This window comes from Pseudorasbora parva, chromosome 2 (genome assembly GCF_024679245.1).
Source record: "Pseudorasbora parva isolate DD20220531a chromosome 2, ASM2467924v1, whole genome shotgun sequence".
NCBI classification, from domain to species: Eukaryota; Metazoa; Chordata; class Actinopteri; order Cypriniformes; family Gobionidae; genus Pseudorasbora; species Pseudorasbora parva.
In genome coordinates, this window is record NC_090173.1 from 53,782,702 (window position 1) to 53,797,353 (window position 14,652).

Below are 14,652 nucleotides of genomic sequence, written 5' to 3' on the forward strand. Positions count from 1 at the left end.
GTGCAAATGTATGCACACTATACTGTCCATGTCCAGAAAGGGAATAAAAGCATCATCGCAGTAGTCCATATGGGACATCAGTGGGTTAATTAGAGTCTCTTGAAGCGTCCAAAATACATTTTGGTCCAAAAATAACAAAAACTACGACTTTATTCAGCATTGTCTTCTCTTCCGCGTTCCTCAAATAAAGATTCAAACGGTCATGAATCAGTGAATCGATCAATGATTCGGATCGCCAATGTCACATGATTTCAGCAGTTTGACACGCGATCCGAATCATGAATCAATTCGCAGATTCATAGCCGTTTGACTCTTTATTTGAGGAACACGGAAGAGAAGACAATGCTGAATAAAGTCGTAGTTTTTGTTATTTTTGGACCAAAATGTATTTTCGATGCTTCAAGAGACTCTAATAAACCCACTGATGTCCCATATGGACTACTGCGATGATGTTTTTATTCCCTTTCTGGACATGGACAGTATAGTGTGCATACACTTGCAGACGCTCTCGGACTAAATATAAAATATATTAAACTGTGTTCTGAAGATGAACGGAGGTCTTACGGGTGAGGAACAACATTAGGGAGAGGAGTTAATGACAGACATTTCATTTTTGGGTGAACTAACCCTTTAAAGAAATTACGATAAACGGAAACTAATGTGACTCTTTCCATGTAGGATAAAGAACCAAGGGGCATCATCCCTCTGGAAAACCTCAGCATTCGTGAAGTGGAGGACAAGAAGCCGGTAAAACATCTTTTCAGCAGCTTCTCAGTTTTATAATGCAGAGGCAGAATCTTAAAGGGATAGTTCACCCAAAAACTAAAATTACCCCATGATTTACTCCCCCTCAAGTCATTCTAGGTGTGTATGACTTTCTTCTTTCAGACGAATACAATCAGTTATATTACAGAAATTAGCATCGCTCTTCTAAGCTGCATAATGGCAGTGAATGGCGGTCCTGATTTTGAAGTCCAAAAAGTAGGATAAATTGAGGGGGGAGTGAATCATGGGCTAATTTTCATCCCTTTAACCTGATTATAGGGACAGTTTAGCTCTGATCTGGTGTGTGGAGGAGCTGATGTGCAGAATCGCTCCCTGTTTTTGCATGAACTTTTACCTTGAGAGAATTCAACACTTGGGCTGCATCCCAATAACATATCCATACTATAGTCTGCAAGGAATTGGCCAAATCCAATAATATTAGGAATAGGGTGCCAAAGGAGTCCGGATGCAGAAAAGTAATGAATTTTCCGTTGATGCTAACGCTTCAAACTGTGACCTATAGACTTGAATGCTTGACTCCACTGTCGAAGCGCTGTGTCTCCTCCTAGTGGTCAGATATGTGATTGTCTGCATGTGTTTGCTTCCCAGAACTGCTTTGAGCTCTTCATCCCTGACAATAAGGACCAGGTGATCAAGGCATGCAAGACCGAGGCAGATGGCCGCGTGGTGGAAGGCAATCACACCTTCTACCGCATCTCTGCTCCCACCACCGAGGAGAAAGACGAATGGATGAACAGCATTAAGTGAGTGTGGCTCATGTTCTGATTAAAGGGAGATTATGCTTAAATACAGCCAGTTATTAGCCTGACGTGGTCATACTCAGCTCTAGTCAGAATATATGAGTCTGGTGCTCCATTGGGCTGTGATTATGGGGCGTGTTTTAACCGAACCAGGAAAGACATCAATTGGACAGACCTACAACCAATCAGAGCAACAGAGTGATGCATAACGATGCCAAGTTTTTCCGCGGTTGTTTTCTATGTCCGTGGGTTGAAGCGACTATCATGTGATATATAGACCCATGAGTGCGAATTTTAGCAGGCAACCTTGCCGAAATAACACACAATTTACCCCCCAAACACCATTTTTCCCGGAGGAAACCCCCCTCCGGACCATTTTTTTTTTTTTAGGACACAATGATTTTATTTGACCATTCAAAACTTTACACTGCTTGAAAGGGTAACCTCTGAAAAAGCATAACAGTCTTCCTCTTCATCCCCAGAGCGGCCATCAGCAGAGATCCTTTCTACGAGATGCTGGCAGCGAGGAAGAAGAAGGTCTCCTCTATGAAGAGACACTAGAGCTGCTCAGGATGCCGGTGTTTCAGATTCAGGGCTACTGGAAGCGCTTCCCCTCGTGGAGTCAGCTGAGCTGTGAAGAGTCATCAACAACTTCAGAAAGACACCGCTACAGGATCAGCGGGGGCAAACCTTGCTATAGACTCTGCGCCTCTTTAAATGTCTTCTTGCTCAGCTCAAGCACGTGAGAGTGTGTGCGTGTTTGTTTGTCTGTGTGTGTGTGTGTGTGTGTGTGTGTGTGTGTGTGTGTGTGTGTGTGTGTGTGCGTGCGTGTTGGAAGGAAGTCAGTGGGATTTTAACTTGCTACTGCTTCCTTGAAAACCCCCAAAGAGAACATTTATCCTCATGCTTAACCAAAATACGCTCTCTCTCTCTCTCTCTCTCTCTCTCTCTCTCTCTCTCTCTCTCTCTCTCTCTCGCACACACGCGCACTTGCATTATCTGAAATCAGCAGGTCTGACAGAATGTGGAAAACCAAGCGAAAGTTCCCACGTGCGTCGGAGAAGGAAGATGTTCTCTGTGCTATGAAATGTACAGGCAATAAGTGTATTTTTTACATTTTTTTATCGTGCTCAAGCGGCTTAGTCCTCAGAGGTTTATTTGTGTATTTAATTGTAAAAATAAAAAATTCTCAAAGAAACTTCTATGATTTGCAACAGATGCCGGAAAGGGTGGGAAAATCACCCTAGATAGCGTTGACGGCAAACAGCTGCATGGGCATTTGTTTGTTTTCCCGGCCGACGTTTATCTTGAAATGTGACATGCGTGTATAGCGTGTTGTGGGAAGCTGAAGCTGCTGCAGCGCTTTTATATTGGCAGCGTTCGCAGACGTTCTGCATGCATAAGCAGAAAGGATGGATGGTGGCCAGCTAAGGATTATAGGATATCATTACAAGGATATCATGCATTGGTACTACCTCTCGGACAGACAGGACGGTGAATAAGAGATGGTAATGTTTTTATTTTCCGCGAGGTCTTTTAACCCACATTTCCAAGTAAAACGCTTTTCATAAAATGAGTAAATGTGCCTAACAACTGTTGAAAGTCAGTCACGGCTAAAGTCCTCGGGATGCTCCAGTGCCTGCTCGCGTTTCTCCAGTCGCCCCTTCTTTCTTGGTTATTCTTCACGCTAAATATTCAATCTAAGCAGTATTGGTTTAATTTATCAAAGATGTACATACTTTAGTGTATAGAGAATATTGGTTTCCATTTTATAAATGTGTGTACTGTATGTAGCAGTATTGTACTAGTCGAGTGCCATTTTCTTTCTTTCTTTTTTTAAATCTGATTTTCTGGAGGTCGATACCATTGTAGTGGTAAGCCAGATCATGCTGAAATAAAGATATTATCGCAGATGTGGTTGTTTCGCTTTTATTCTGCACAAAGTTGGTCTTATTCAGCCAAATGAGCTCTGTTTTACTCCCAAAAAGAACACAATGTATATGCAGTATCTGAGAAACACCAGCAGGTGGTGCCGACAGGACATCTGTACTACTTTTCTTGCTCCGTAGGCAAGATCTAGGGTTTTCTGTAAGTTTGGGTTATACTTTATTTGGTAACACTTTATTTTACAGTGTCATTTATTACATGTAGTTAATGTAGTAATAATTATAAATTATACACTTTACCCTTAAACTGACCCACACCACCACACCTGTCCCTAACTTTACCCTTAAACTGACCCACACCACCACACCTGTCCCTAACTTTACCCTTAAACTGACCCACACCACCACACCTGTCCCTAACTTTACCCTTAAATTGACCCACACCACCACACCTGTCTCTAACTTTACCCTTAAACTGACCCACACCACCACACCTGTCCCTAACTTTACCCTTAAACTGACCCACACCACCACACCTGTCTCTAACTTTACCCTTAAATTGACCCACACCACCACACCTGTCTCTAACTTTACCCTTAAACTGACCCACACCACCACACCTGTCTCTAACTTTACCCTTAAACTGACCCACACCACCACACCTGACCCTAACTTTACCCTTAAACTGACCCACACCACCACACCTGACCCTCACTTTACCCTTAAACTGACCCACACCACCACACCTGACCCTAACTTTACCCTTAAACTGACCCACACCACCACACCTGACCCTAACTTTACCCTTAAACCGACCCACACCACCACACCTGTCCCTAACTTTACCCTTAAACCGACCCACACCACCACACCTGTCCCTAACTTTACCCTTAAACCGACCCACACCACCACACCTGTCCCTAACTTTACCCATAAACTGACCCACACCACCACACCTGTCCCTAACTTTACCCTTAAACTGACCCACACCACCACACCTGTCCCTAACTTTACCCTTAAACTGACCCACACCACCACACCTGTCCCTAACTTTACCCTTAAACTGACCCACACCACCACACCTGACCCTAACTTTACCCTTAAACTGACCCACACCACCACACCTGTCCCTAACTTTACCCTTAAACTGACCCACACCACCACACCTGACCCTAACTTTACCCTTAAACTGACCCACACCACCACACCTGTCCCTAACTTTACCCTTAAACTGACCCACACCACCACACCTGACCCTAACTTTACCCTTAAACTGACCCACACCACCACCCCTGACCCTAACTTTACCTTTAAACTGACCCACACCACCACACCTGTCCCTAACTTTACCCTTAAACTGACCCACACCACCACACCTGTCCCTAACTTTACCCTTAAACTGACCCACACCACCACACCTGTCCCTAACTTTACCCTTAAACTGACCCACACCACCACACCTGACCCTAACTTTACCCTTAAACTGACCCACACCACCACACCTGTCCCTAACTTTACCCTTAAACTGACCCACACCACCACACCTGACCCTAACTTTACCCTTAAACTGACCCACACCACCACACCTGTCCCTAACTTTACCCTTAAACTGACCCACACCACCACACCTGTCCCTAACTTTACCCTTAAACTGACCCACACCACCACACCTGACCCTAACTTTACCCTTAAACTGACCCACACCACCACACCTGACCCTCACTTTACCCTTAAACTGACCCACACCACCACACCTGACCCTAACTTTACCCTTAAACTGACCCACACCACCACACCTGACCCTAACTTTACCCTTAAACCGACCCACACCACCACACCTGTCCCTAACTTTACCCTTAAACCGACCCACACCACCACACCTGTCCCTAACTTTACCCTTAAACCGACCCACACCACCACACCTGTCCCTAACTTTACCCTTAAACCGACCCACACCACCACACCTGACCCTAACTTTACCCTTAAACTGACCCACATCACCACACCTGACCCTAACTTTACCCTTAAACTGACCCACACCACCACACCTGTCCCTAACTTTACCCTTAAACTGACCCACACCACCACACCTGTCCCTAACTTTACCCTTAAACTGACCCACACCACCACACCTGTCCCTAACTTTACCCTTAAACTGACCCACACCACCACACCTGACCCTAACTTTACCCTTAAACTGACCCACACCACCACACCTGTCCCTAACTTTACCCTTAAACTGACCCACACCACCACACCTGTCCCTAACTTTACCCTTAAACTGACCCACACCACCACACCTGACCCTAACTTTACCCTTAAACTGACCCACACCACCATACCTGACCCTAACTTTACCCTTAAACTGACCCACACCACCACACCTGTCCCTAACTTTACCCTTAAACTGACCCACACCACCAGACCTGACCCTAACTTTACCCTTAAACTGACCCACACCACCATACCTGACCCTAACTTTACCCTTAAACTGACCCACACCACCACACCTGTCCCTAACTTTACCCTTAAACTGACCCACACCACCACACCTGACCCTAACTTTACCCTTAAACTGACCCACACCACCACACCTGACCCTAACTTTACCCTTAAACTGACCCACACCACCACACCTGTCCCTAACTTTACCCTTAAACTGACCCACACCACCACACCTGTCCCTAACTTTACCCTTAAACTGACCCACACCACCACACCTGACCCTAACTTTACCCTTAAACTGACCCACACCACCATACCTGACCCTAACTTTACCCTTAAACTGACCCACACCACCACACCTGTCCCTAACTTTACCCTTAAACTGACCCACACCACCAGACCTGACCCTAACTTTACCCTTAAACTGACCCACACCACCATACCTGACCCTAACTTTACCCTTAAACTGACCCACACCACCACACCTGTCCCTAACTTTACCCTTAAACTGACCCACACCACCACACCTGACCCTAACTTTACCCTTAAACTGACCCACACCACCACACCTGACCCTAACTTTACCCTTAAACTGACCCACACCACCACACCTGACCCTAACTTTACCCTTAAACCGACCCACACCACCACACCTGTCCCTAACTTTACCCTTATACCGACCCACACCACCACACCTGTCCCTAACTTTACCCTTAAACTGACCCACACCACCACACCTGTCCCTAACTTTACCCTTAAACTGACCCACACCACCACACCTGTCCCTAACTTTACCCTTAAACTGACCCACACCGCCACACCTGTCCCTAACTTTACCCTTAAACTGACCCACACCTGACCCTAACTTTACCCTTAAACTGACCCACACCACCACACCTGTCCCTAACTTTACCCTTAAACTGACCCACACCACCACACCTGACCCTAACTTTACCCTTAAACTGACCCACACCACCACACCTGTCCCTAACTTTACCCTTAAAAACCGACCCACACCACCACACCTGATCCTAACTTTACCCTTAAACTGACCCACACCACCACACCTGACCCTAACTTTACCCTTAAACCGACCCACACCACCACACCTGTCCCTAACTTTACCCTTAAACCGACCCACACCACCACACCTGACCCTAACTTTACCCTTAAACTGACCCACATCACCACACCTGACCCTAACTTTACCCTTAAACTGACCCACACCACCACACCTGTCCCTAACTTTACCCTTAAACTGACCCACACCACCACACCTGTCCCTAACTTTACCCTTAAACTGACCCACACCACCACACCTGTCCCTAACTTTACCCTTAAACTGACCCACACCACCACACCTGACCCTAACTTTACCCTTAAACTGACCCACACCACCACACCTGTCCCTAACTTTACCCTTAAACTGACCCACACCACCACACCTGTCCCTAACTTTACCCTTAAACTGACCCACACCACCACACCTGACCCTAACTTTACCCTTAAACTGACCCACACCACCATACCTGACCCTAACTTTACCCTTAAACTGACCCACACCACCACACCTGTCCCTAACTTTACCCTTAAACTGACCCACACCACCAGACCTGACCCTAACTTTACCCTTAAACTGACCCACACCACCATACCTGACCCTAACTTTACCCTTAAACTGACCCACACCACCACACCTGTCCCTAACTTTACCCTTAAACTGACCCACACCACCACACCTGACCCTAACTTTACCCTTAAACTGACCCACACCACCACACCTGACCCTAACTTTACCCTTAAACTGACCCACACCACCACACCTGACCCTAACTTTACCCTTAAACCGACCCACACCACCACACCTGTCCCTAACTTTACCCTTATACCGACCCACACCACCACACCTGTCCCTAACTTTACCCTTAAACTGACCCACACCACCACACCTGTCCCTAACTTTACCCTTAAACTGACCCACACCACCACACCTGTCCCTAACTTTACCCTTAAACTGACCCACACCGCCACACCTGTCCCTAACTTTACCCTTAAACTGACCCACACCTGACCCTAACTTTACCCTTAAACTGACCCACACCACCACACCTGTCCCTAACTTTACCCTTAAACTGACCCACACCACCACACCTGACCCTAACTTTACCCTTAAACTGACCCACACCACCACACCTGTCCCTAACTTTACCCTTAAAAACCGACCCACACCACCACACCTGATCCTAACTTTACCCTTAAACTGACCCACACCACCACACCTGACCCTAACTTTACCCTTAAACCGACCCACACCACCACACCTGTCCCTAACTTTACCCTTAAACCGACCCACACCACCACACCTGACCCTAACTTTACCCTTAAACTGACCCACATCACCACACCTGACCCTAACTTTACCCTTAAACTGACCCACACCACCACACCTGTCCCTAACTTTACCCTTAAACTGACCCACACCACCACACCTGTCCCTAACTTTACCCTTAAACTGACCCACACCACCACACCTGTCCCTAACTTTACCCTTAAACTGACCCACACCACCACACCTGACCCTAACTTTACCCTTAAACTGACCCACACCACCACACCTGTCCCTAACTTTACCCTTAAACTGACCCACACCACCACACCTGTCCCTAACTTTACCCTTAAACTGACCCACACCACCACACCTGACCCTAACTTTACCCTTAAACTGACCCACACCACCATACCTGACCCTAACTTTACCCTTAAACTGACCCACACCACCACACCTGTCCCTAACTTTACCCTTAAACTGACCCACACCACCAGACCTGACCCTAACTTTACCCTTAAACTGACCCACACCACCATACCTGACCCTAACTTTACCCTTAAACTGACCCACACCACCACACCTGTCCCTAACTTTACCCTTAAACTGACCCACACCACCACACCTGACCCTAACTTTACCCTTAAACTGACCCACACCACCACACCTGACCCTAACTTTACCCTTAAACTGACCCACACCACCACACCTGACCCTAACTTTACCCTTAAACCGACCCACACCACCACACCTGTCCCTAACTTTACCCTTATACCGACCCACACCACCACACCTGTCCCTAACTTTACCCTTAAACTGACCCACACCACCACACCTGTCCCTAACTTTACCCTTAAACTGACCCACACCACCACACCTGTCCCTAACTTTACCCTTAAACTGACCCACACCGCCACACCTGTCCCTAACTTTACCCTTAAACTGACCCACACCTGACCCTAACTTTACCCTTAAACTGACCCACACCACCACACCTGTCCCTAACTTTACCCTTAAACTGACCCACACCACCACACCTGACCCTAACTTTACCCTTAAACTGACCCACACCACCACACCTGTCCCTAACTTTACCCTTAAAAACCGACCCACACCACCACACCTGATCCTAACTTTACCCTTAAACTGACCCACACCACCACACCTGACCCTAACTTTACCCTTAAACCGACCCACACCACCACACCTGTCCCTAACTTTACCCTTAAACTGACCCACACCACCACACCTGACCCTAACTTTACCCTTAAACTGACCCACACCACCACACCTGTCCCTAACTTTACCCTTAAACTGACCCACACCACCACATCTGACCCTAACTTTACCCTTAAACTGACCCACACCACCACACCTGTCCCTAACTTTACCCTTAAACTGACCCACACCACCACACCTGACCCTAACTTTACCCTTAAACTGACCCACACCACCACACCTTTCCCTAACTTTACCCTTAAAAACCGACCCACACCACCACACCTGTCCCTAACTTTACCCTTAAACTGACCCACACCACCACACCTGACCCTAACTTTACCCTTAAACTGACCCACACCACCACACCTGTCCCTAACTTTACCCTTAAACTGACCCACACCACCACACCTGACCCTAACTTTACCCTTAAACTGACCCACACCACCACACCTGTCCCTAACTTTACCCTTAAACTGACCCACACCACCACACCTGTCCCTAACTTTACCCTTAAACTGACCCACACCACCACACCTGTCCCTAACTTTACCCTTAAACTGACCCACACCACCACACCTGACCCTAACTTTACCCTTAAACTGACCCACACCACCACACCTTTCCCTAACTTTACCCTTAAAAACCGACCCACACCACCACACCTGATCCTAACTTTACCCTTAAACCGACCCACACCACCACACCAGTCCCTAACTTTACCCTTAAACTGACCCACACCACCACACCTGTCCCTAACTTTACCCTTAAACTGACCCACACCACACCTGTCCCTAACTTTACCCTTAAACTGACCCACACCACACCTGACCCTAACTTTACCCTTAAACCGACCCACACCACCACACCTGTCCCTAACTTTACCCTTAAACCGACCCACACCACCACACCTGTCCCTAACTTTACCCTTAAACTGACCCACACCACCACACCTGACCCTAACTTTACCCTTAAACTGACCCACACCACCACACCTGACCCTAACTTTACCCTTAAACTGACCCACACCACCACACCTGTCCCTAACTTTACCCTTAAACTGACCCACACCACACCTGTCCCTAACTTTACCCTTAAACTGACCCACACCACACCTGACCCTAACTTTACCCTTAAACCGACCCACACCACCACACCTGTCCCTAACTTTACCCTTAAACTGACCCACACCACCACACCTGACCCTAACTTTACCCTTAAACTGACCCACACCACCACACCTGACCCTAACTTTACCCTTAAACTGACCCACACCACCACACCTGACCCTAACTTTACCCTTAAACCGACCCACACCACCACACCTGTCCCTAACTTTACCCTTATACCGACCCACACCACCACACCTGTCCCTAACTTTACCCTTAAACTGACCCACACCACCACACCTGTCCCTAACTTTACCCTTAAACTGACCCACACCACCACACCTGTCCCTAACTTTACCCTTAAACTGACCCACACCGCCACACCTGTCCCTAACTTTACCCTTAAACTGACCCACACCACCACACCTGACCCTAACTTTACCCTTAAACTGACCCACACCACCACACCTGTCCCTAACTTTACCCTTAAACTGACCCACACCACCACACCTGACCCTAACTTTACCCTTAAACTGACCCACACCACCACACCTGTCCCTAACTTTACCCTTAAAAACCGACCCACACCACCACACCTGATCCTAACTTTACCCTTAAACTGACCCACACCACCACACCTGACCCTAACTTTACCCTTAAACCGACCCACACCACCACACCTGTCCCTAACTTTACCCTTAAACTGACCCACACCACCACACCTGACCCTAACTTTACCCTTAAACTGACCCACACCACCACACCTGTCCCTAACTTTACCCTTAAACTGACCCACACCACCACATCTGACCCTAACTTTACCCTTAAACTGACCCACACCACCACACCTGTCCCTAACTTTACCCTTAAACTGACCCACACCACCACACCTGACCCTAACTTTACCCTTAAACTGACCCACACCACCACACCTTTCCCTAACTTTACCCTTAAAAACCGACCCACACCACCACACCTGTCCCTAACTTTACCCTTAAACTGACCCACACCACCACACCTGACCCTAACTTTACCCTTAAACTGACCCACACCACCACACCTGTCCCTAACTTTACCCTTAAACTGACCCACACCACCACACCTGACCCTAACTTTACCCTTAAACTGACCCACACCACCACACCTGTCCCTAACTTTACCCTTAAACTGACCCACACCACCACACCTGTCCCTAACTTTACCCTTAAACTGACCCACACCACCACACCTGTCCCTAACTTTACCCTTAAACTGACCCACACCACCACACCTGACCCTAACTTTACCCTTAAACTGACCCACACCACCACACCTTTCCCTAACTTTACCCTTAAAAACCGACCCACACCACCACACCTGATCCTAACTTTACCCTTAAACCGACCCACACCACCACACCAGTCCCTAACTTTACCCTTAAACTGACCCACACCACCACACCTGTCCCTAACTTTACCCTTAAAAACCGACCCACACCACCACACCTGATCCTAACTTTACCCTTAAACTGACCCACACCACCACACCTGACCCTAACTTTACCCTTAAACCGACCCACACCACCACACCTGTCCCTAACTTTACCCTTAAACTGACCCACACCACCACACCTGACCCTAACTTTACCCTTAAACTGACCCACACCACCACACCTGTCCCTAACTTTACCCTTAAACTGACCCACACCACCACATCTGACCCTAACTTTACCCTTAAACTGACCCACACCACCACACCTGTCCCTAACTTTACCCTTAAACTGACCCACACCACCACACCTGACCCTAACTTTACCCTTAAACTGACCCACACCACCACACCTTTCCCTAACTTTACCCTTAAAAACCGACCCACACCACCACACCTGTCCCTAACTTTACCCTTAAACTGACCCACACCACCACACCTGACCCTAACTTTACCCTTAAACTGACCCACACCACCACACCTGTCCCTAACTTTACCCTTAAACTGACCCACACCACCACACCTGACCCTAACTTTACCCTTAAACTGACCCACACCACCACACCTGTCCCTAACTTTACCCTTAAACTGACCCACACCACCACACCTGTCCCTAACTTTACCCTTAAACTGACCCACACCACCACACCTGTCCCTAACTTTACCCTTAAACTGACCCACACCACCACACCTGACCCTAACTTTACCCTTAAACTGACCCACACCACCACACCTTTCCCTAACTTTACCCTTAAAAACCGACCCACACCACCACACCTGATCCTAACTTTACCCTTAAACCGACCCACACCACCACACCAGTCCCTAACTTTACCCTTAAACTGACCCACACCACCACACCTGTCCCTAACTTTACCCTTAAACTGACCCACACCACACCTGTCCCTAACTTTACCCTTAAACTGACCCACACCACACCTGACCCTAACTTTACCCTTAAACCGACCCACACCACCACACCTGTCCCTAACTTTACCCTTAAACTGACCCACACCACACCTGACCCTAACTTTACCCTTAAACTGACCCACACCACCACACCTGACCCTAACTTTACCCTTAAACTGACCCACACCACCACACCTGACCCTAACTTTACCCTTAAACTGACCCACACCACCACACCTGTCCCTAACTTTACCCTTAAACTGACCCACACCACACCTGTCCCTAACTTTACCCTTAAACTGACCCACACCACACCTGACCCTAACTTTACCCTTAAACCGACCCACACCACCACACCTGTCCCTAACTTTACCCTTAAACTGACCCACACCACACCTGACCCTAACTTTACCCTTAAACCGACCCACACCACCACACCTGTCCCTAACTTTACCCTTAAACTGACCCACACCACACCTGACCCTAACTTTACTTGTAACCAACCTCAATGTCAGCAAGTGTTTTGCAATGCTTTATCAACACAAGTTTATTGTACTTATTTATGCAAGAACATAGTTAAGGCAACCTAAGAAAGTAAGATCATAAAGTGTAACCCTGTATTTTAGTGTCCTTACAATGTATTTACACATTCTATAATAAAGTTAATTAACCTTAAACCAAACTCTATTCCTAACCTTATGGTACAAGTGAATGGGTAACACTTTAGAATAATGGTCATTAGTTAACATTAGTGAACTACATTAGTAGACATTACCAAAGATAAATAAATGCTTTATAATTGCAGTTCATTATTAGTTAATGTTAATTTCAACATTTCCTAATGCATTATTCAAATCTTGTTAACATTAGTTAATGCACTGTGATCTAACATGAACACACAGCTGGACTTTTATCAACTAATGTTAACAAATATGAACAAGTACAGTAACAAATGTACTGCTCATGGTTCGTTCATGTTACTTATACATTAACGTTTGACCATTATTCTAAAGTGTTACCAGTACATGTTGGTAATTGCATGACATTATCCGTGAGTGACTGTTAAGGGGAAAACAATGTCCTGGTCTTCTCTTACTTCCTGGGAACATCAGTCTCAAAACAGTTGCGACACAATTCACAGAAAGCTGTGTCATAAGTGTTTAAAGACTTTAAGGACTTTTTATCTATACTCCCAGCGTTCAGGCAGCCAGCTGAGATATTTCCTCATGACACATTCAGAAACACACATTCTTGCCAGCTCTACTGAGAACACACTCTCGAAGAACAGTGGGGTGTTTGATGTGCTTTGTTGAAATGTGACATTTTCGAGAAGCAGAAGGAATACAGAGAGAGAGAGAGAGAGAGAGAGAGAGAGAGAGAGAGAGAGAGAGAGAGAGAGAGAGAGAGAGAGAGCACAGCATGTCAAATGAAACCAGCAGGAATGCTGTTTTTTGTTTTGGTAATTTTACACACATTTTTGGGAAACGTGTACACATGAGAACACAGTGTGTCTTCAGTCAAGGGCTTTTTGACAAACCGGACAATTGAACAATAGATGTGCTGGAACACTTGCTGCGTAACTGTATCTGCCGTCTATTATTATGTTAAGGCAAGAGAGACATTCATGTGCATTCATGAAAAGAAAAAACTAGCCATGTGACATTTTAGTTAAAGTTTCAGAGGAAGGCAGTTGCTGAATTCAGAACCACACAGCATAATACTCACTATAGGTGCGTCCCAATTAACATACATGTATATATGTGAAT

At 46.8% G+C, this 14,652-nt stretch overlaps 1 protein-coding gene across 5 annotated transcripts in view; it reads left to right on the forward strand.

The window, feature by feature from the left end:
- The window catches only part of cyth1a (cytohesin 1a), a 73,085-nt gene extending 69,648 nt beyond the window's left edge, over positions 1-3,437 (forward strand). For all 5 annotated transcript variants that reach the window (XM_067424210.1, XM_067424195.1, XM_067424204.1 and 2 more), the window contains exons 11-13: positions 679-747; positions 1,375-1,529; positions 2,009-3,437. In XM_067424210.1, coding sequence (XP_067280311.1) covers positions 679-747; positions 1,375-1,529; positions 2,009-2,087 — 303 coding nt within the window. In that variant the 3' untranslated portion in view covers positions 2,088-3,437. The remainder of the gene's footprint in view (positions 1-678; positions 748-1,374; positions 1,530-2,008) is intronic.
- Positions 3,438-14,652: the final 11,215 nt, after the last annotated feature.